General features: G+C 43.4%; 2 protein-coding genes across 4 annotated transcripts in view; one reads left to right on the forward strand and one right to left on the reverse strand.

The window, feature by feature from the left end:
• Tti1 (TELO2 interacting protein 1) overlaps positions 1-5,225 on the reverse strand; it is a 50,738-nt gene extending 45,513 nt beyond the window's left edge. Inside the window, exon 1 of the mRNA XM_021156698.2 lies at positions 5,148-5,225. The gene's annotated coding sequence lies outside the window, so the exon portion shown is untranslated. The remainder of the gene's footprint in view (positions 1-5,147) is intronic.
• Positions 5,226-5,271: 46 nt separating this feature from the next.
• Rprd1b (regulation of nuclear pre-mRNA domain containing 1B) overlaps positions 5,272-19,510 on the forward strand; it is a 51,559-nt gene continuing 37,320 nt past the window's right edge. For all 3 annotated transcript variants that reach the window (XM_021155900.1, XM_021155898.1, XM_021155899.1), the window contains exons 1-2: positions 5,272-5,827; positions 12,945-13,074. In XM_021155900.1, the coding sequence (XP_021011559.1) occupies positions 5,677-5,827; positions 12,945-13,074 (281 nt within the window). In that variant the 5' untranslated portion in view covers positions 5,272-5,676. The remainder of the gene's footprint in view (positions 5,828-12,944; positions 13,075-19,510) is intronic.

The following is a 19,510-nucleotide window of genomic DNA, read 5'->3' on the forward strand; positions in this document are numbered from 1 at the left end:
AAAAACCAAAAAAAAAAAAAAAAAAAAGTTGGCAATGGGGATAGAGATGGTTCAGCAGTTCAGAGAACCAAGTGCAGTTCCCAGCACCCACATCAAGCAGCGTAAGAATACTTTTAACTCCAGCTCCAGGGGATCCAACACTTTCTTTGGCTTCTGCAGACATTTGCACTCATGTGTGTATATCCCCCCCCCCCAAATACACAGAAATAAAAAAAGAAATCTTTTTTAAAAAATATAACAATGTAAAAGTCCAGTCACGGCAGACAGTTTTTTTATAGTAATGAAGAAAGCATTTACCACACTCTTTGGACTTGTGCACATAAATTCCACTTTCAGGAAAGTTGTGAAAAACTGTATGCAAAAAAACTGGGCAGAAGCTTGTCTTTTTTTGTTTGTTTTTTTGTTTGTTTTTCTTCAAGGCAGGGTTTCACTGTGTAGCTCTGGCTGTCATGGAACTCTGTAGACCAGGCTGGCTTTGAATTCACAAGAGATCCAAGTGTCTCTGCTTCCTGAGTGCTGGGGCTAAAGGTGTGGACCACAGGCCTCGGAAGAAGCTTTTAAATAAAGAAACTGCATTAAGGATTGGGGAGATGGCTTCATGGGTAAAGCCCTTACTGTGTAAGCATGAGAACCTGAGTTTGACTCTTGCACCCATGTAAAGCTGCATACAGTATCAGCAACTGTATGTAATCTTAAGTGAACCTACAGCGAGTTGGGAGGCAGAGCTAGGAGAATCCCTGGAAACTCTGGGACCAGCTAGCCTGGTCCATATACACTGGTAAACAACTAATAGATTTGGCTGCAAACCACAAAAAGACTCCCACCTCAATCAAGGTGGAAACAAAGACTGTCACTTGAGATTGTCCTCTGACCTCCACATGGACACTGTGGTACCTGACACCCAAATTCACACACACACACACACACACACACACACACACGAACATGTGCATACTACACATACACCATACACAAAGATTAAAAATTGCATTTATAAATAATTTGTTTTAGAATACAGCAAGTCTGCGGTTACAGCAGATTAACAATCCATGCTGCTCACAAGACACCTACATCTCGGTTGCCAATAAAAGGCTATACAGCTAAAGCCCATTTCCAGGCAGACTGCCTAGCTCTGTGCCAAGGACCACCCCAGCCAGGGAGGGGGGCCCTGGAATGAGGGTCCTCGAAGCTAGGTGGGTAAGGATTCGGCGGTGACAAACAGAAACAAGCACAGAGGCAGTTTGAATCTGAGTGTCTGGAGGTGTAAGGTCTAGGGGATGTGCTAGGTGATGACGGTCTTCTGGCTAGCAGAGTCCCTAAGTGGCACAGGAGATCACACAAGAGCCAGAGAGTGCATGTGTACACTTGCTTGGTATTCTCCTTATCATAAAGCCACTCCAATCAAGGGAGCTCCACTGCAACACCCTTAGCTGTTAATAGTCCCAGTTGCTTCCCCAAAGCCATACCTCTAAATGCCAAAGTGCACATTCGCCCAGTGCCCCACAACTGAAATTTCGTGGAACACAAGTTTGTTACTTAAAAACCTCATAAAAAAGAGAAAAATAATTCACTGGCAAATTCTAGCCAACATTTAGAGATGAACGAATACAAATTCTGCACAATATAGAAGGAGATGATAAAGAAACACCTTCCATTTTTTTAACGTCAGTAGGATGCCGATACCCAAACCAAAACCAGCACAAAACAGTACCAAAGCTAAACACTAAGGTCAGGGTCAGGCTGGGTGGCATAAAATTTTAATCCCAGCACTTAGGAAGCAGAGACAGGCCTACCTCTGAAAAGTTGACTTCTGACCTCAACATGGACATGCACACATGCACATGTACACACATACACCCATGCACACACAAAGTAAACAAACATAAACAAAAACACTTTAAGATGCTTAAGTGGGGAGGGTTGCTGAAGAAATGGCTCAGTGGGTGGAGGTGCTTACTACCAAGCCTGACAGCCTGACTTCCATCCCCAGCATCCACATGGTGGGAACGGGAGAACCAACTTCTGCGAGTTGTCCTCTGATATTCATAGGAGTGCTGGGCATACAGTGTAATTAATAACACAAATAATTAATAAAGAGCAACAACAAAAACCTAAAGACTAATTTCCTTCACGTGTACAGACACCCAAGTCCTAAACTAAATAACGGCATACACTTTAGCAGTATATAAAAAGTTACAGATTGGTGCTGGAGAGATGGCTCAGCGGTTAAGATCACTGTCTGTTCTTTCAGAGGTCCTGAGTTCAATTCCCAGCAACCACATGGTGGCTCACAACCATCTGTAATGAGATATGATGCCCTCTTCTGGTGTGTCTGAAGACAGCAACAGTGTACTCATATATATATAAGAATAAATAAAAATCGACCTTTCAACTGTGACATGTCCTGAGCCTCAGCCTCTCTCTGCACCTTTTCTCTTATGACTCCTACAAGTTCTGTAGCCCAGAACTTGCCCTTGAGCTCCAGACTGATAAATTCAATTGCCTATGTACCGGTATAGATGGCCTCCTGTACCTGTGAGCCCCAAACCACCAATTCAACCAAGCACAAACCATAATTATTTGGTTAAAAGAAACAAAAACAAAAAACCCACTGACATTGTACTGAACATGTAGTCTGTTCCTTAGTGTTACTTATTTCTTAAAAAGTAGTTACAATGCTTACACATCATTTATATATGTAATAAATTATACTATATATAACCTAGACATAATGTGGCACCTGTGTGGTGGGTACATATGTCCTAGAAGCTATTCCCTAGACACTGAGCAGTGACTGGTGACTATTTCTAGATAAGCATTTTCAATCAAACATGTCCACCCTGCTGTTTTCATTGCTCAAACCCGTCTGTCTGTCTGTCTTCAGTAAACAGAAACTCCATTCTCCTAGTTGCTTAGGTCAGTATTACTGGGGCCAACCCTTGCCTTCTTTCATATCTAATCCCAATCTACCAGCAAATCCTGTTATCTCTTCCTTTAAAGTGTCTCCACCTTCTGTCCTTTTCCTGCTTCCTCCACTGGCACAATCCTGGCCTGCGTCACCCTTTTACCTGGGTTATTACAACAGCTGACAACCTGGCCTTCCTGTCTTTCTTGTACTATGCTCGTCTCCTACATAAGGCTTATGTAAGCAAAGCCTGCATGCAAATGTCACAACAGAACAGTGCAGTAAGAATCAGTGCTCTGTCCTCACTTGCTACTGCCCGTTCAGAGAACACTAAACCCTTACTCGTGCCTACCCGTGCCCACGTGACACGGTCCCTCCATACTCTTCTGGCTTTATGTCTAACTACCTTCTGGCTTCTATCACTCTGGTATACCATCTTTTCAAGTCCTCAAAACTGCAAACAAGGGTGTGAAGTTGGTTTTCTCATTATCTGGAAAGACAGCTTATGGCTTGTTCTCTAACTCCTTGCAAGCAACCAAATGTTACTTTATCCTCTCCGAAGGGCATATATAACATACTTCTATGTGACCAACTTACATTTTCTCAAGCCCATGCATTCTCTACCCGCTGGGCTTCCTGGATTTTTATGCAAATCATTTTTTGTTTCATTTTATACTTGCATGTCCATTTTCCTCTTCTCTAGAAGGCAAGCTCCCAAGGACAGGGACAGCTTGTCTATTTTCCCAGAACAGTGCTTCAAACACAGATGCTCAGAAATTATTCACTGAATGAAGGAACCTTTGGCTAATACGTGAAGAATTTGGGATCAGGTGATTTGACTGAGTCAGACCTTGACTGAATTCTAGTTTTGCCATTTCCTGGCTATGCCCAAGCAGCTCTGGACAGGTAACTCACTCGCATCTCACGTGTTCTCATTATCAAATGGTGATAGCAATCCCCGTGCCAGAGCACTGTTGTTAAGGACTGACATTTAAAATAGTAACATGCTGGATACATAGACTTAGTACAAAGGGTACTCAGAACATGAGTTACTCAGTACTCAGGAACTATTTAGATGAGGTCTCAAAAGCCCTAGCTTTTTTTTTTTTTTTAAAGTGGGGTCTTAAAAGCTGGTCTGGAATTGACTACACAGGCCAAGCTGGCCTGGAACCCTCAGGAGAACCACCTGCCTCTGCCTCCCTATATCATTATAAGGTGTTGATTTGTGCATCAACTCACTCAATCAGCTATGAATTCAGCTTTGATTCCAGATGCTGGGACACACTTAGATACACTCTCTTCATTCAGATCTTAGCTCTGTGAGCTTGAAACTTATGTGATCACCACATTCAGATCTTAGCTCTGTGAGCTTGAAACTTACGTGATCACCACACCTCTGTAACCTGTTTCCTCAGTTGCTAAACCGTGAGACGATAACACCTACCTCATAGCTTTGAAAAGTGTCTAGCACATAGAAACTTCTCAACTACACTAGCTATGATCATGATGCACTCCAGGTGAAGAAGGGTCAAAGCATGTATATTAGGGACAGAGAAGTTAAGAAAACCAGGCATCAACTATAGGAATGTCTTTTAGGCTGGGAGGGGACTCACATCTAATAAGTTCAACAACGTCAGGGAGTTGTAGGTATGTGTGTTGGGGGGTGCACGCACAGAGGACTTCCAGTGTCCCGCTCAATCACTCTCCAGCTTATTCTTTTGAGACTGAGTCTTTCACTGAACCTGGAGTTAAGCAGGCATCTAGCAAGCTCCGGCGATCTTCCTGTCTCAGCCCCAGAGCACTGGAGTTACAGACCTGGCCCACCAACTTGGGCTTTTTAATGATGGGAACTCAAATCCTCATTCTTGCATGGCAAGCACTTGGAGCCATCACACCCTTCCAAAAAAAAAAAAAAAAAAGGTGTGTGTGTGTGGGGGGGCCAGTCTCAGTAGAGGTCAGTAGACGGCGCAGTTCCACCAGGTGAGAAAAGGGGTATCACTTCGGAAGTCAGACCAGGAACCAAGGTGGGGAGCCCTGCCAAGAGTTAGTGTCTTTAAAGGAACTAGAGGAGCGCGGGGGAGGGGGGCCCAGGCACGGAGAGAGGTGTGGCCTAGGCCAGCCACCAGAGCGACGCGGCCCTTCCCACACCCAGCTCCCGCGCTTCCTGCCTCAGTGTGTCCTAAGGATTCGTTTCTGGACGCTCCTAAGCGTCTGGGCTCCCTCACACTCCCGCCACTCTTACCTCGTCTTCCAGTCTTTCCCTCACTCTCCCGCCTCCTGCAACCTAGGCGGAAATGACGACTAAGTAGTGCGTCGCGCGGCGCCAGAAAGGTTCTGCTGGAGCGGGAAAAAGGGTTCCGGTGAGGCTCACTGCGCAGGCGCGCGGGCGCGAGCGGTTAAAGCGCATTTTCGGTGTTTGAGGACCTGGATTTGTTCCCTCGGCTGGCTGGCTCGAAGTCCCCCTCAGCAGGGACCAAGGATACTGCCGCCTCCTAAGGATCGTTTTCCTCCGGCTCCGAAGCCTCTCGGCGCCCGGCTTGGCCCTTGCCCTTTGACCCCCGTGGCGGCGGGGTGAGAGGTCGGGTGGCCATCTTGTGGCGGCGGCGCGGGCGGCTGTTACTGCGGAGACCTGTCCCCTCCCCCCACCTGGTACCCCGAGCTGTCTGTCAGTCGGCGGAGAGCCCTGCAGCCTGTCAGCGGAGGCCTGGGCCGAGTGCGGTCGCTTTCCCCGTCTCATCGGGCGGCCCGGGCTGCTCCCCACCACCGCCACCATGTCCTCCTTCTCAGAGTCGGCGCTGGAAAAGAAGCTCTCAGAGCTGAGCAACTCTCAGCAGAGCGTGCAGACCCTCTCCCTGTGGCTCATCCACCACCGCAAGCACGCAGGACCCATCGTCTCCGTGTGGCACCGCGAGCTCCGCAAAGGTGATCACTCGCACCCCGGCTCTCCCATAGCTGTGTTCCCTCATCCACTCTCCCGCAGCCCTGTGGCTCCTTAAACCTTGTTTTGCAGGCCTGGGGCTCTGATGGAGGGTCTGAGGTTGGAAACGGTGTTATTTTATGACTTGGAGAGGGAAACTGAGGCCCGGTAAGGTATGGGAGATTCGTCTGAAGTTCCAAGGGCGCAAATGCCCAGACTTGAAGTTACTCAGCTCCTTCCCTCATCAGGCTCCCCCCTCACACCTTACGACAGTTGTTTTTGTTTTTGTTTTAAATCGTGGCTGTGTTTGGAGCTGGGAGCCCCGTGTTGGGCATTTGGAATACGATCCAGCTGTCTCTGGGTCAGACTGCCCACATTGAGACCTGGTGCAAACGTGTTCTAGCTAAGTGATCCTGGGAACGTTTCTTCATATCCCTGTGCCGGTGTATTCTGATCTGTAAGACGGATACAAACTTACCTGTACTTCCAAAGCCTAGACTCCGTGTTAGTTACTATCCATAGACTTGAGTACAGGCTGGTAAATTGGGTAGCCTTCTGCACTTGCCACCAAATTCAGACTCTCACGATATTCCCCGAGCTCTACCTGTTTCTTGCCAGGCCCTGTGTTGGATGCAAGTTGTTTCTGGCCACTGTCTGGAAGTTAAGCCTGTCTGTCACTGAACCCAACAGTTTAACCTCTATGTCCTTTATTCCTTATATAGAAAATAGAGATGATTGTAGTTTATGTTATTGTGGCTTTATCATGTGCTGCTATCTTTATGCGGGTTGCTTTTGTTTTTGCATTGGGACAGAACCTTTAGCCTTTACTGGTCTGGAACTCCCTATGTAGACCAGGCTGGCCTCGAACTCAGATCCACCTGCTTCTGCCTCCCAAATGCTGGGATTAGCGACTTGTGCCACCATACTAGATGGTTCTTTGTTTTTTTCTTTTGTTTGTTTTTGTTTGTTTTGTTTTTTAATTCTTGGGGTTTTTTGAAGTAGGAATTTTACAGATGGGGAAAACACAGGGCTCAACAAAGCCGATTCTGGTAAGAAGCCAGGCTAATCCAGGAAGCATTTTAGTGTGCTGTGGGCACAGTGCAGGCTTCCATAGACGTGGTGAGTTAGGACTGGTGAACGCCCACTGTACTGCTTGGTCTTTGCCTTCAGGCTGCTACACCCAGGTGTGGAGCGGAGCAGCGGGCAGGTACAGTGCTAACTCACACTGTGCTGCCTTCCTAAGCAGAAGTCGGAAGAGTTCTACAACTGCTTGGCTGTTGTAGGCGAGGAAACTGAAATGGAGAGTGCGATAGTCAAAGTCTTTGAACTGACGAGGCTCCATGGCAGGCACCAAACTCGAGGGTTTTTCAGGAGACTCTAGACTTCTTGAAGAGCCTCCCAGTTATGATTTGCTATTCTGACATAGGATTTCCTTCAGCCCTCTGGGGCAGTTAGGTAGAGCCTATCTACAGCATCTGTGGAGACAGAAGAAAACTGTTTGTGACCTTTGCTGAATTCCCTTTGGCAGACAGAGTCTCTTGATCATCTTGAAATCATCAGCCCATCTCAGACTTGTGAAGCCTTCCTTCTCAATTCCTCACATTTATTTATTTATTTATTTATTTAGAGTCCTAGAAAAATAGCCATTTAGAGAAGTCTTTTGTTGCTGAAGCTCCTTTATTGATAGTCTTATCTGGTGGGCCTTACATAGCAAGTAGGCTGGCATTCTTATCCCCATTTCATAGAAGATACAGCAAGACCAGTGGCTTGTTCAGCAGTCTAAACTGGACATGGGCCCAGGGAGGACTGCTACCAAGACTTAATGCTTTTTCAGGTACCTAGTGCCTCAGTGACTTTAAGTCCATTTTATCCTCTGCTATCCCATCCCACCACTTGCCTTTACTTCATTTTACTTCTATCTCTTTCTCTAGGTTTGTTTTGTCAGGACCCTGTAATGCATTTAGAATTGTGCCTATCACACAGTTAACAATTAGTTTAGTAGTTTAGTTGTACTTCTGATAATGTTTTTATGTTTGAGTAAAGAGAGGACCCTAAATGGGATTGGTTTAACTATCTGTGGCAATTTCAGAGCTGTGTCTCTGTTTTCCACAAGGCAGCACATAGGTTATTTCTCCACTGGTGAACTGAGCCAATTCAAGCCAGATTAGATTATATTAAAGGCTGGTTTATTGGGAAGCTGCTCTAGGGCAGTTTGGTTTTGGACCTGGGACTGGGAACTGAGGTGCATATTTTACATATCAAAACAGACGTGGCCTTCAGGTTCTCCCAGCATCCCTTAGTCCCTACCTGGCATACCCTGTCCCAACCCTGAACTTTCCAGGCCAGTCTCTGTGCTGCTCTTCTCCTAAAGGCTCGTGCCTATTAATCCAGACATTTTAGTCTCTCTCTCCTCTCTGCTTGAGCACACTTTCTCCACCCACCCCTAACCCCATAGTGACTTCCCTGGCCTTCCTTGGGGCCAGTGAATTTTTCCTGTGAGGAACAGCTTCCCAATAAACCAGCCTTTAATATATTCTAATCTGGCTTAAATTGGCTCATTTCACAAGCAGAGAAATAACCTAACAACAGTCACTATCTACATGTGGCTATTGGACATTTAAGATGGTGACAAGCCGGGCGTGGTGGCACACGCCTTTAATCCCAGCACTCGGGAGGCAGAGGCAGGCGGATTTCTGAGTTCGAGGCCAGCCTGGTCTACGAAGTGAGTGCCAGGACAGCCAGGGCTACACAGAGAAACCCTGTCTCGAAAAACCAAAAAAAAAAAAAAAGATGGTGACAAAGGAATAAATATATATAATCGACGGATTCAGTTCCTCGGTTTTATTAGCTCTTTATTAATTAAGTGTTGACTGGCCACCGTGGTTGATGGCTCCTAGGTTGAATCTAGCAGAACTAGAGTTCTTCCCCAAGCAGTAAGATATGTATTCATCTCCTATCCAGCTTCCCTTGTGAACTGATAACACCCCTACATTAAAATAGAAAAGGGTTTTGTACTCTGACACTGAAACTGACTAGCCCCTTGCAATTGAAATAGCCATCTGTGCCTATGAAGGAGTTTTCCTTGTCTTAGACCTTACCCCAGTCTTTGAGTTATCACTAAAGTACTTACAAAAATTATTTCCTCTCATTTGGGAATCACTTCTGTTTTTAATGTGTTAATTAATTTTAGTATTAATTAGTACTTTTAGAGTGTAAATAGAACTTCTTTATGGAATAGTTGGGTATTAACAGTGCTATTAGCTGCTTGCTTGTTCTATCTATCTGTTTTGAGGCAGGCTCTTAGTATGTAGCCCTGGCTGTCCTGGGTCTTGCTTTGTTGACCATACTGGCTTAAAACTCCCAGAGGCCTACCTGTCTTTACCTCCCAAATGCTAGGATTAAAGGTGGGTGTGGCTAAGATGAATTATTTTTAATGTTTGTTACTGTGGCCACAATGTAGGTAGTTTCTTTTTCCAGAATACTTTGTAGTCTTTCTCTACAGATCAACATTTTAGATTAGCCAGTCTTTTAAACTTCACTCAGCAAGGAGGGGGGAAGATAGGTTTTGTCATATTGTCACCCAGAATTGGAGTAGTGGGAAGTGTGTACTGTGTGTCGGCTGTGTCACAGTGCTTCTACACACAGGGTACTTGTATTTCTCTTTAAGGTGCCCAGTGTGATTTAGGCCAGAAGAAGGCATTGGATCCCTTGGAACTGTAGTTAATAGGTAATTGTGAGCTGCCACATGGGTTCTGGGAACTAAATTTTGGTCCTCTGGAAAAGCAGCCAGTTGCTCTTTTTCCAAGATAGGGTCTCACTATGTAGCCCTGACTGGCTGGGAACTGACAGAGAGAAAGATCTGCCTTCCTCTGCCTCCCAAGAGCTGTGATCAAAGGCATATGTCAAGCCCAGCTGTAGGACTGAGTTATTGTTGTTGTTGTTTTAATCAAAATAATAGTTTGTTGTTATTTCTTTAAAAAATTCTGGCTGGGCAGTGGTGGTGCACACCTTTAATCCCAGCACTCGGGAGGCAAGGGCAGGCAGATTTCTGAGTTTGAGGCCAGCCTGGTCTACAGAGTGAGTTCCAGGACAGCCAGGGCTACACAGAGAAACCCTGTCTTGAAAAGCCAAACAACAACATTTTAAAAAACTGAAAGGAAAGCTGTAGTAACCCTTATCTGAGTGACCACACCATACATGCTGAGATTAGGTACCTATGAGAACTAAGACCTTTAATGTGTTTAAGTATTGCTCTTTTCTATTTTCACTCTTCATTTTATTTTGTTTAATTCATATGACATTTTAATTGCATCATTTTTAAAATTAGTTCCTTTATTTTTTTGAGATTATAATATAATCATGGTTTCTCCCTTCAAACCTTCCCATATACCATACCCTTCTTGCTCTCTTTCAAATTTATTCCCCCCCCCCTTTTTTGTTTTTGTTTTGTTTTGTTTTTTAGTTTTTCGAGACAGGTTTCTCTGTGTAGCCCTGGCTGTCCTGATACCCACTCTGTAGACCAGGCTGGCCTCAAACTCAGATATCAGCCTGCCTCCCAAGTGCTGGGATTAAAGGCCTGTGCCACCACACCCAGCTCCCCTTTTTTTATTAATCATTATTATACACACATACACATATATGTATATGTGTATGTGTATATATATGTGTGTGTGTGTCTCTATAATGTTACTGGTATGTGTGTTTTCAGGGCTGACCAGGCTGACCATTTGGTATTTGATAAACAATTGGTGTGTTCTTCCCTGGGGAAGACTGTTTCTCCCTCTCTCAACATTTCTTGGTTGCCTGTAGTTCTTTGTGTAGGGTGGAGGACTTTCCTCTGTCCATGTTAGCATATCTATTTTGTTCTTAATTTAGATTGTCATGTTGATGAGACTATGAGTGTAGCTTCCAACTCTAAAAATCTTTCTGCTCTTTCTCATGCTCCCTGAGCCTTGGGTGCAAGGGTTGTTTTGTAGATGTATTCATTGAGACTGGATTCCACAACTACATTTTGATTGTGTAATGGTCTCAATCTATTGCAAAGAAAAGGTCTTTTGACGGAGTATGAGGACTACACTTATCAGGCCCTGGAGAAAGATGCACACCTATAAGAGTGTTCTTAACTACTGAATCCCCAGTCTTTTGCTGTAGTGCTGTATTTGTAACAGTAAGACACTGTATCAACTATTGATACTTTTTTGGGGGTGTGGGGGGGTTTCAAGACAGGGTTTCTCTGTCCTGGAACTCACTTTGTAGACCAGGCTGGCCTCGAACTCAGAAATCCGACTGCTTCTGCCTCCCGAGTGCTGGGATTAAAGAGTGCTGGGATTAAAGGCATGCGCCACCATGCCCGGCTAACTATTGATACTTTTATCTTGACCTTTTTTTTTTTTCTCTTTTTGAGACAGTTTCAATATGTTGCTCTGACTGCCTTGGAACTTGCTTGCACTATGTAGACCAGGCTGGCCTCAAACTCATAGAGATCTATCTATTGCTACCTTTCCAGTTCTGGGATCAAAGGCATGAACCACTATGCCTGGCTTTGTTTTGCTTTTGAATAATCATTAAGATAAGTACAGGTTTTTCACAATCTTTTCAGTTATTTATCTAAATTATGTTATTATTAGATGGCTAATGAATGTAGTTCAATATCTCCCTGTCTAAATGCTCAGCCAGTCATATTGATACCCTGTCTCAAAAAAAACAAAACAAAACAAAACACTATAATGTGCTTTTAAAACCCTATTTCTAATTATTTTGTAGCTTTAAAATATCAAGTCTTCTGCCTGCTGTGCTTTTTAAAAGTGTTTTTTCTTTCTTTTTTTGAGAGCAGTGGAGTGAAGACTAGGTACACAGTTGTGTATAAATCGGCATAAGTACTGCTAGAGTTATCAATATAGCTCTGAAGAAAACTTAGTGTTTTGAAACATTTTATTATATTCATATTTATTTCTTTTAAAAGAAAACTGAGACCAAAAATGGTAGTGATATAACTTTAGGGTTGAGAACTTATGTGCATAGAAGCCAGAAACTTCAGTAATGTTCCCCCAAGCAACTGTAATTCAGGTGGGTTACATGACGCTTTTATGGTTTAATATATGATACCATGTAGAGTAATAGAAACAGTGCATTTTGTATGTGTAACAAAGAAGAATTGTGGGTTTTGTAGGAGCTATAATTTTGCATATTCTGATTTGAGATGTGTATAAATTTTCAACAGTAATACAGCATTTTTTTTCACGTTTGTGTTTGAGATTAACATTTATTGGTACATGTGGAGAATCTTCTGGACTGTAAAGTCAGTGTCACTGGCTGGCTATGGCTGTTGGCATCTCAAAAAAAGATTCTTCGTTGAGAGCATCAGTTGCAAGATTGTCCTTCAAAGTTGAATCCTAACTCCCGTGTTCTCTCTAGAATGTTTGGTAATGAAGTAGAATGTTTGTATTTGAAGTAGACTTCCTCATAGTACAGTAAATGAACACTTTGGTTTAGCATTAAGATTGACAGCTTATCTTTATTTTTGATGCCAATTAATTACCCTGGTTAAAGTAATACAGAAATGAAGCTAATGTTTTCTTGTTTTTTTTTCTTCCAAAATTGTTGTCCCAGATGTGCAAGTTAGACTTCAAAGAATTCCTTTATTTATTCCATTGTTTTATTCAGATAACTTCCTAACTCTCTGAGGTACACTGTACCCACATTAGTATTCTTTTTGTGTGCAGGGAGACAGGGGAGGAGAGAGAGAGAGAGAGAGAGAGACAGACAGAGAGATAGACAGACAGACTGCATTTGCTTGCTGTGTGCAGGGACATATGTGTGTGGAGCCCAGAAGTTGATGTTTAGTCACTATCCACCTTATATACCAGGGTAGGACCTCTCATGTAAACCCAGAGCTCACCAATTTAGGTGAGCTAGTTGCCAGCTCGCTTCAGAGAACCCACCTCCACCTTATTTTACTTGGGTACTAGGGACCCAAATTTCAGTCTTCATGTTTGTGTGACAAGTACCTACCTGCTAAGCTGTCTTCTCATATCTAATGTTCTTTAGTAATTGCCTAACAATCACTAATTAGAGTTTTTTGCTATAAGTTTTAAATTGTCCTTTCTTCTTTTTTTTCCCTAGCCAAATCAAATAGAAAGCTTACTTTTCTATACTTAGCAAATGATGTCATCCAAAACAGTAAAAGGAAAGGACCTGAGTTCACAAGAGAATTTGAATCTGTGCTTGTGGATGCTTTTTCTCATGTTGCCAGGTATGTTTTCTACTGGGGGCTTTTATATTTTCCACTTTTTGTTCTGTTGTTTTTGTGATTTCCTTTGCAAATGGACAATGTTGTACTTTACAGAGTGCTGGGAAGACCAAATTATTTTCTGGGCCCTTAACTATCATCTCAGACATGTAAATACTTTGAAACACTAAAGAGATTCATTCTGGTACCAGAAACACGTTTTTCTCCTCTGAATTCACTCACTGGATAACTTTTTCAAGTACATTTTCCATGGCTGAGTTGTCTCATTAGTTTATGATCAAACACCAGAGCTAGTTCTGCAAAGGAGCAGTTCACTCTCCTTCGCAGTGTCTCTTCAATAGCGGAGACTGGTTTGAGACTTAATTTCCCCCTCTTTCTAGTCTGCTGAAAATAGTAGTCATTGCTGTCATACAAAAGTAGTCATATAATGTGTGGGAAAGCAGGTGCTTGAGCTGCATGGCTGTGAATCTGCAACTTGGACTGCAGAGTGCTGCACCATGGAGCACACAGGCAGCGGGATAGAAAGCTCACGCCTGCTAAACTTCCATAGCACTCGGGCTTGTTTGTAGGTGTGAGTTAGATTCCCAGGAGGAAAATTTAGTTTTTTGTTCGTTTTTGTTTTTTGTTTTGACAGACTATTATGTTCGTAAGTATGCACAAAAATACATAGATCTTTGCAAAAGAAACCATGAAGAGTGGAAATGAGACTAGTGTATTAAACAGAAATGTTTGGAGTCTAAGAAGGTGTTATGTGGGAATTGAAGTGAGTATTCTTTGGAGGATTTGAAATGTTTAAAGGAATAAAATTAGTAGTCCAAAATGTTAAAAACCACATCGAGCTTTCGGAAGCTGGAGGGTTTTGCTTGAACCTGTGGTGCTGGTTTCTGATGAACATGGGCACTGAAGCGGCAGAATGTATTAGGAACTTGAAGGAAATGACTGATTCTTCAAACAGTTGGTAAGCTGAGAGAAGCTATCTGAAATTGGAGTCTGGGGTTGGCTGTTTTGATAAGGCTTAGCTGGGTGCCTTAGTGTGACACTGTTCTGTCTCACGTGCCATGTGAGTAGCCTTGGGTGTGTAAGTTAAGTTTCTGAGCCCAAGTTTCCTATCTTGTTAAAAGGCAGGGAGCTTTTAGAGTCCAGCTCCGTGTTTTACTCATCCATTTTCATGTCCTGTACTCCAGGCAGGAAAGGGCTGCCTTTTCCTAGCTCTTGGGCCAGGCACCTTGTGGTGCTTACAGACAAGGAGTGCACTCACATAGTCTCTCACAGGGTGTTCCAAGACGCAGCAGCACTGCATCTGTCCTGGTGCTGAATAGGGGTGAGTAAATATTCTTTGAGTCAGTTAGGATAATCGTGACTAACTGGGGAAAAGATCTGGTTTAAGGGTACTATCTCTGCTCTATAGGGATAATAAACTAACACTTTTATAAATCTTCACTGTTCTAAATTAGAAAAGGGTAAGTAGAAAGGGCTACAAGGTGGATACCAAGATTCAGAGGGCTTACCTAGCATGAGGGCACGTCTTAAAACTATACAGAAGCCAGGCATAGTAACACACTTCTAGAATTTCAGCACTCAGAGGCCAGCCCAGGCTATGTAGTGAAACCTTGTCACAAAGAAAACAAAGAGATGTAAACAGGAGACATTGGGAAAACATCTGGGCACACTCTACCTGATGTTTCCCAGCTCCTGTCGGTATCCCAGGCTGTTTAAGGTCCAGTTTGGACCATGTTTCAAGGCTTCTTTCCTTCATCCTATCATTAGAACAGAAAGTACAATAGCTACTTTAATACTGTTGTAACTCATCAACCAAAAGTGACTTAGTAAGTGTTCTTGGTGTGCTTTTGCTGTGACCAGATGGTGAACAAAGGTAGCTGACCCATTAATTCCCCAAATAATTAGCAATATTTTTATGATGCTTCTCTACTTTCACTCCCAAGCCAAAAAAACAAAAAAACCAAAAAACTTTGAATTCAGAGAAAGCACGATGTTTATAGGGTAGATTTGATTTGAGTAGTGGTTTAAATAACTAGAGTATGAACATATTATGCTTATGCATACCTTGTTTTCTTTAAAGTTTGGAGGTAGTTACACATTCATTATTCAACATGTGTTTGTTCTATGCCACACACTAATCCAGAGCTTGGGGAACAGCAAGGAGGAAGGCAGATAAGAACAGTGAAGTGAACAAGACACTTTGAAATTATATGGACACAGTTAAGTAGAATAGTGTTCTAGGGTAGGCTCTTCTCCACACATCTTGGGTAAGAAGGTGACATTTGAGAACCTAAGGTGGAAATAATCTTAAGCGGAGCAGGATGAGGTGGATATGGTAAACAAAGTAAGATGTGACCCCAGATGAGATCAGAGAGAGGAAAGGAGTGGTTCCATATTCCCTGGGAGTCTGTTCTGATAGGGTATCAGTCAAGAGCTGTAAGCCAGTGAATGAAAACAAAACAAAACCTAACCATAGAACTAGGATCTTTCCCCCTCTCTTAATCTATTTGTTAATTGTGATGCCAGGGACAGTTCATGAAAAGTTTAACCATTTGTAAAATCATGAGTAAGCACTTTTGGTAAAATTGTACCTGAGCCGGGTGGTGGTGGTGCACACCTTTAATCCCAGCATTGGGAGGCAGAGGCAGGCAGATTTCTGGTTACAGAGTGAGTTCCAGGACAGCCAGGGCTACACAGAGAAACCCTGTCTCCAAAACCAAAAAAAAAAAATTGTACCTGAATGAAAAGTTCACTCCATTAGCAGATATCCCTCTTTTTAGTCAACTATTTTAATGTATGATAAGGCAATAAGTATATATCTTTTTATTATATTGTAGAGAAAGTTTTTATTTTTGTTAATTTTGTTTGTTTGTTTGTGGGTTTTGGAGACAGGGTTTCTCTGTGTAGCCCTGGCTGTTCTGGAACTCACTCTGTAGACCAGGCTGGCCTCCTAAATACTGGGACTAAAGGTGTGCACCACCACCTCCTGGCAAATTAATACTTTTTAAAGGTTTCTATTAGATTCCTTTAAAAAGAAGAAATGACTGAGTGGGTAAAGGCCAGACTAGCTGAATCAGCAATCTCTGGGTACAATTGAGAGACCCTGTCTCAGTTTGTAAGGTAGAGAACAACACACACACACACACATTCACATACTTGCAAACCATATATATGAAAGGCCCGTGTAGAGAATGGGTTGTGAAGGGCAGGGAAGCCTGAGCTCAGAAGGAGTGTTGCTGTGGTGTTGGCTAAGATCGGTTAAGACATTTGCAGTGAGAAGGCTCTCTCCATTTATTGAATGCTTATTTTGTAGTTGGAGTCTTCGCCCTTGTAAAATATACATGATTTCTTGAAAAGGGAGCTGGTATTGAGGCAAGAAAGAGATTTTTGGTGTGAGTCGATGGCTGGTCTGAACTGAGGACTGGGAAAATTTGGTGGAGGAAGTGATTTTTGTTTTGTTTTGGCCATGTTAAGTTTGAGACAGATCGTTAGGTGTTCCAAGTGGCAATTGTGGGTGGACACATGGTTAAACTAGTATCAAGTTCACAGAAACTTAGTTCTTGTTATTTTATGTATATGAGCATTATGTCTATGTGTGTGCCTGCTGTGACCACATGTGTGTCTAGTACCTACAGAGGCCACACAGGGCATCAGATTTCCTGGAACTGGAGTTGCAGGCAGTTGTGAGATTGATTCCATGTGGATTCCAGGAATCAAATCTGGGTCCTCTGAAGCAGCAGCAAGTGCTGTGGTTGCTGAGCCATTTCTCCAGGACCCCTCTCCCCCTAATTTTTTTTTTTTTAAATAAACCCTAAAATTTCATTTGCCATTTGTGTGTATACACACTCATGTGTATGTACATGTGCAAACACATAGAGTTCCAGAAGTCAGGTCACTTCTTCCACCATGTGGAATCCCAGGAATTTAACTCAGGTTGTCAGGCTTGGTGGCCTTTTTTTTTGGTTTTTTGAGACAGGGTTTCTCTTTATAGCTCTGGCTGTCCTGGAGCTCACTTTGTAGACCAGGCTGGCCTCGAACTCAGAAATCCGCCTGCCTCTGCCTCCCGAGTGCTGGGATTAAAGGCGTGCGCCACCACGCCTGGCTTTTTTTTTTTTTTGCTTGGTGGCCTTAATTCTTGATTCTAGACTTAATTTCTTGAGAGGTAAATCAGGAGTTATTGCCAAATACATGATAATTCCTTATTGTTTGTGGGTCTTTAGACTTCTCCAGGTGGGTAATTTCCTGGAGGTATCATGGTTGTTAGGTTTTATTGCGCTCAGGGATACAGAACAATCAGCAAAGGGGAGAGGTGCACGGGTAATTGTGACAGGGCTGTGGGAAGGGACTCAGCACCCAGAGCCTCCTCTAGGATTTGTGGAGGGTGCTTTTGTCACTGTTCCTGCAGAGTAAGTAGGCATTCACTTAGAGCCATGTTGTTCACACAAGTGAGGCACCCAGATCATTTGGGAGTGGAGCAGTGTCCTGATCCCCACTCCCACCCTCACCCCAATCTCCAGGTTCGCTCCTGTCTTAGCTTTCTGTCACTGTGGAAGAACGCCAGAGAGAAACAAGGGATTAAGGATCTAGCTGGGCTCATGGTTGCAAAGGTTTCAGTTCATGCTGCCAGCTCCTCTTCTTCTGGGCTGCAGGGAAGCAGAGCATCATAGCAGGAAGTGTGTAATTGAGCCTCTTGATGGCTTAATAGCAAATATTTTAAAAATACTTTTCATTTAGACAGCTCTCATATACACATTATTATTTATTTGTTTCTTTTGTTTTGGAGACAAGTTTTCATGCTGCCCAAGCTAGCCTTCAAAGAATTTGTGTGGTCAGGAATGGCTTTGAATGGATTCTCCAGCCTTCTCCCTTGAGTCCTGAGATTGCAGGCATGCACCACCATGCCCAGTTTATGCAGTGCTGGGGATCAAACTCAGGGCTTTGTACATGCGAGGCAAGCACATTGCCAAATGATATACATTCCCAGCCTCAAGAATCTCAGTGAACCTGAAAAGGTAGTGCCCCTTCTTTTGTCAACTGCTTTCCTGCTCTAGCCACATCTGATTTTAGGTACCACAATGACGTCTACTTCACCGCAGTGCCTTACTTGAAAACCAGTTTGTTTAACTTATGACTTGAATTACTTTGATGCAGAAGACTTGGAAGTCAAGTATATTTATATAAAAATTTTAAAAATTTATTTCAAAAAAGATTGATTCAGCCAATATGGTGTCTGTGAAGGAAAAAACAAGCCCCTTCACAGAGGCTTCAAGTTGCCTTCAGATGGGAAGAGTAAACAGGTCTCCTGTGCAGCAGGTGAGAGAGATGGGTCGTGTGAAACCCATGAAGGAGCAAGAAGTGCCAGTCTTTGGGACTGGGGAGGTGCTGCTGGTGAGGAGGGAAGGACAGACCTGAGGCCAACTGAGGCATAGCTGACTGAGGCTCTAAGCTGATGACCAGAGTGGATAGGTGAGGTCAGAAAGCCTCCAGGGCTTTGTAAGGACTTTGTTCTGAGAAGAATGGAAAGAAACAAGAGATGCCTTCCCATGGCAGCTAGAATTACTTTATTCAAACTAGAGAGTAGGCTGTAGGAGTGCAAGACTGGAAGCCGGGAGAGCAGTAATGAGGCTATCAGAGAAACCAGTGGAGGGCTGCCCCTTGGGCCGGGTTGTTGGCAGAGGACAGGGTGAGAGTAACTAATTTCTGCATACACTGTGAAGAAAGAGAGTGTCTTAGCACAAACCATAGAGTGCTTGCTTATAGCTGAGCTCTCTAAGATGTAGCAGAAGGGTTTCCCTGTTTCCCTAGAACTGACCTCTGAGTTAGGAAAAAATTAACTTATACATTTCCTGACTTAGTACTTTGATCTCATTTTAGCGGACTTGCTACTAGTAATTTGTAAGTAGGACACTTGGCCAGACCAGGCTGAGTGTTAGCATAAGCTTCACAGAAGTGCTGTCAGTGCAGAGGGTGGGTAGAGTTCCTGTCTGTTGAGTTTGGTATTCTTGATGTTGTTAGTAAACATACTTGACTTCAACCCTAAGATGTGGAGGTTGTTTCCCCTCCCCTTTTTGGCATAGTTTTATATACCTGAGCCTGGCCTCAAACTCACTGAAGCTGAGGCTACGTGACCTTGAATTTCTGATACCCTTCACTTCCCCAGTGCTAGGTTACAGAGTTGAGGATTGAACCCAGAGCTAGGCAAGCATTTTGCCAACTGAGCTACAGCTCAGGTCTCTCTTTTTTGAAAGTTATGTTTTATTTGGGAAGAAGCATGGCCTACTTGTAAGGGGTCATTGAAAAACTTGGAGGAATTGGTTTTCTTTTTTTACTGTGTGATCCAGGTATGGAAATCAGGTTGTCAGGCTTGGAGACAAGCTTATTTATTTGCTGAGCCGTCTTGTGGGTCTCAGGGTGTCTCTTCTTAAGGTGCTCAGTGTTA

Source organism: Mus caroli, chromosome 2, assembly GCF_900094665.2.
Source record: "Mus caroli chromosome 2, CAROLI_EIJ_v1.1, whole genome shotgun sequence".
NCBI lineage: Eukaryota > Metazoa > Chordata > Mammalia > Rodentia > Muridae > Mus > Mus caroli.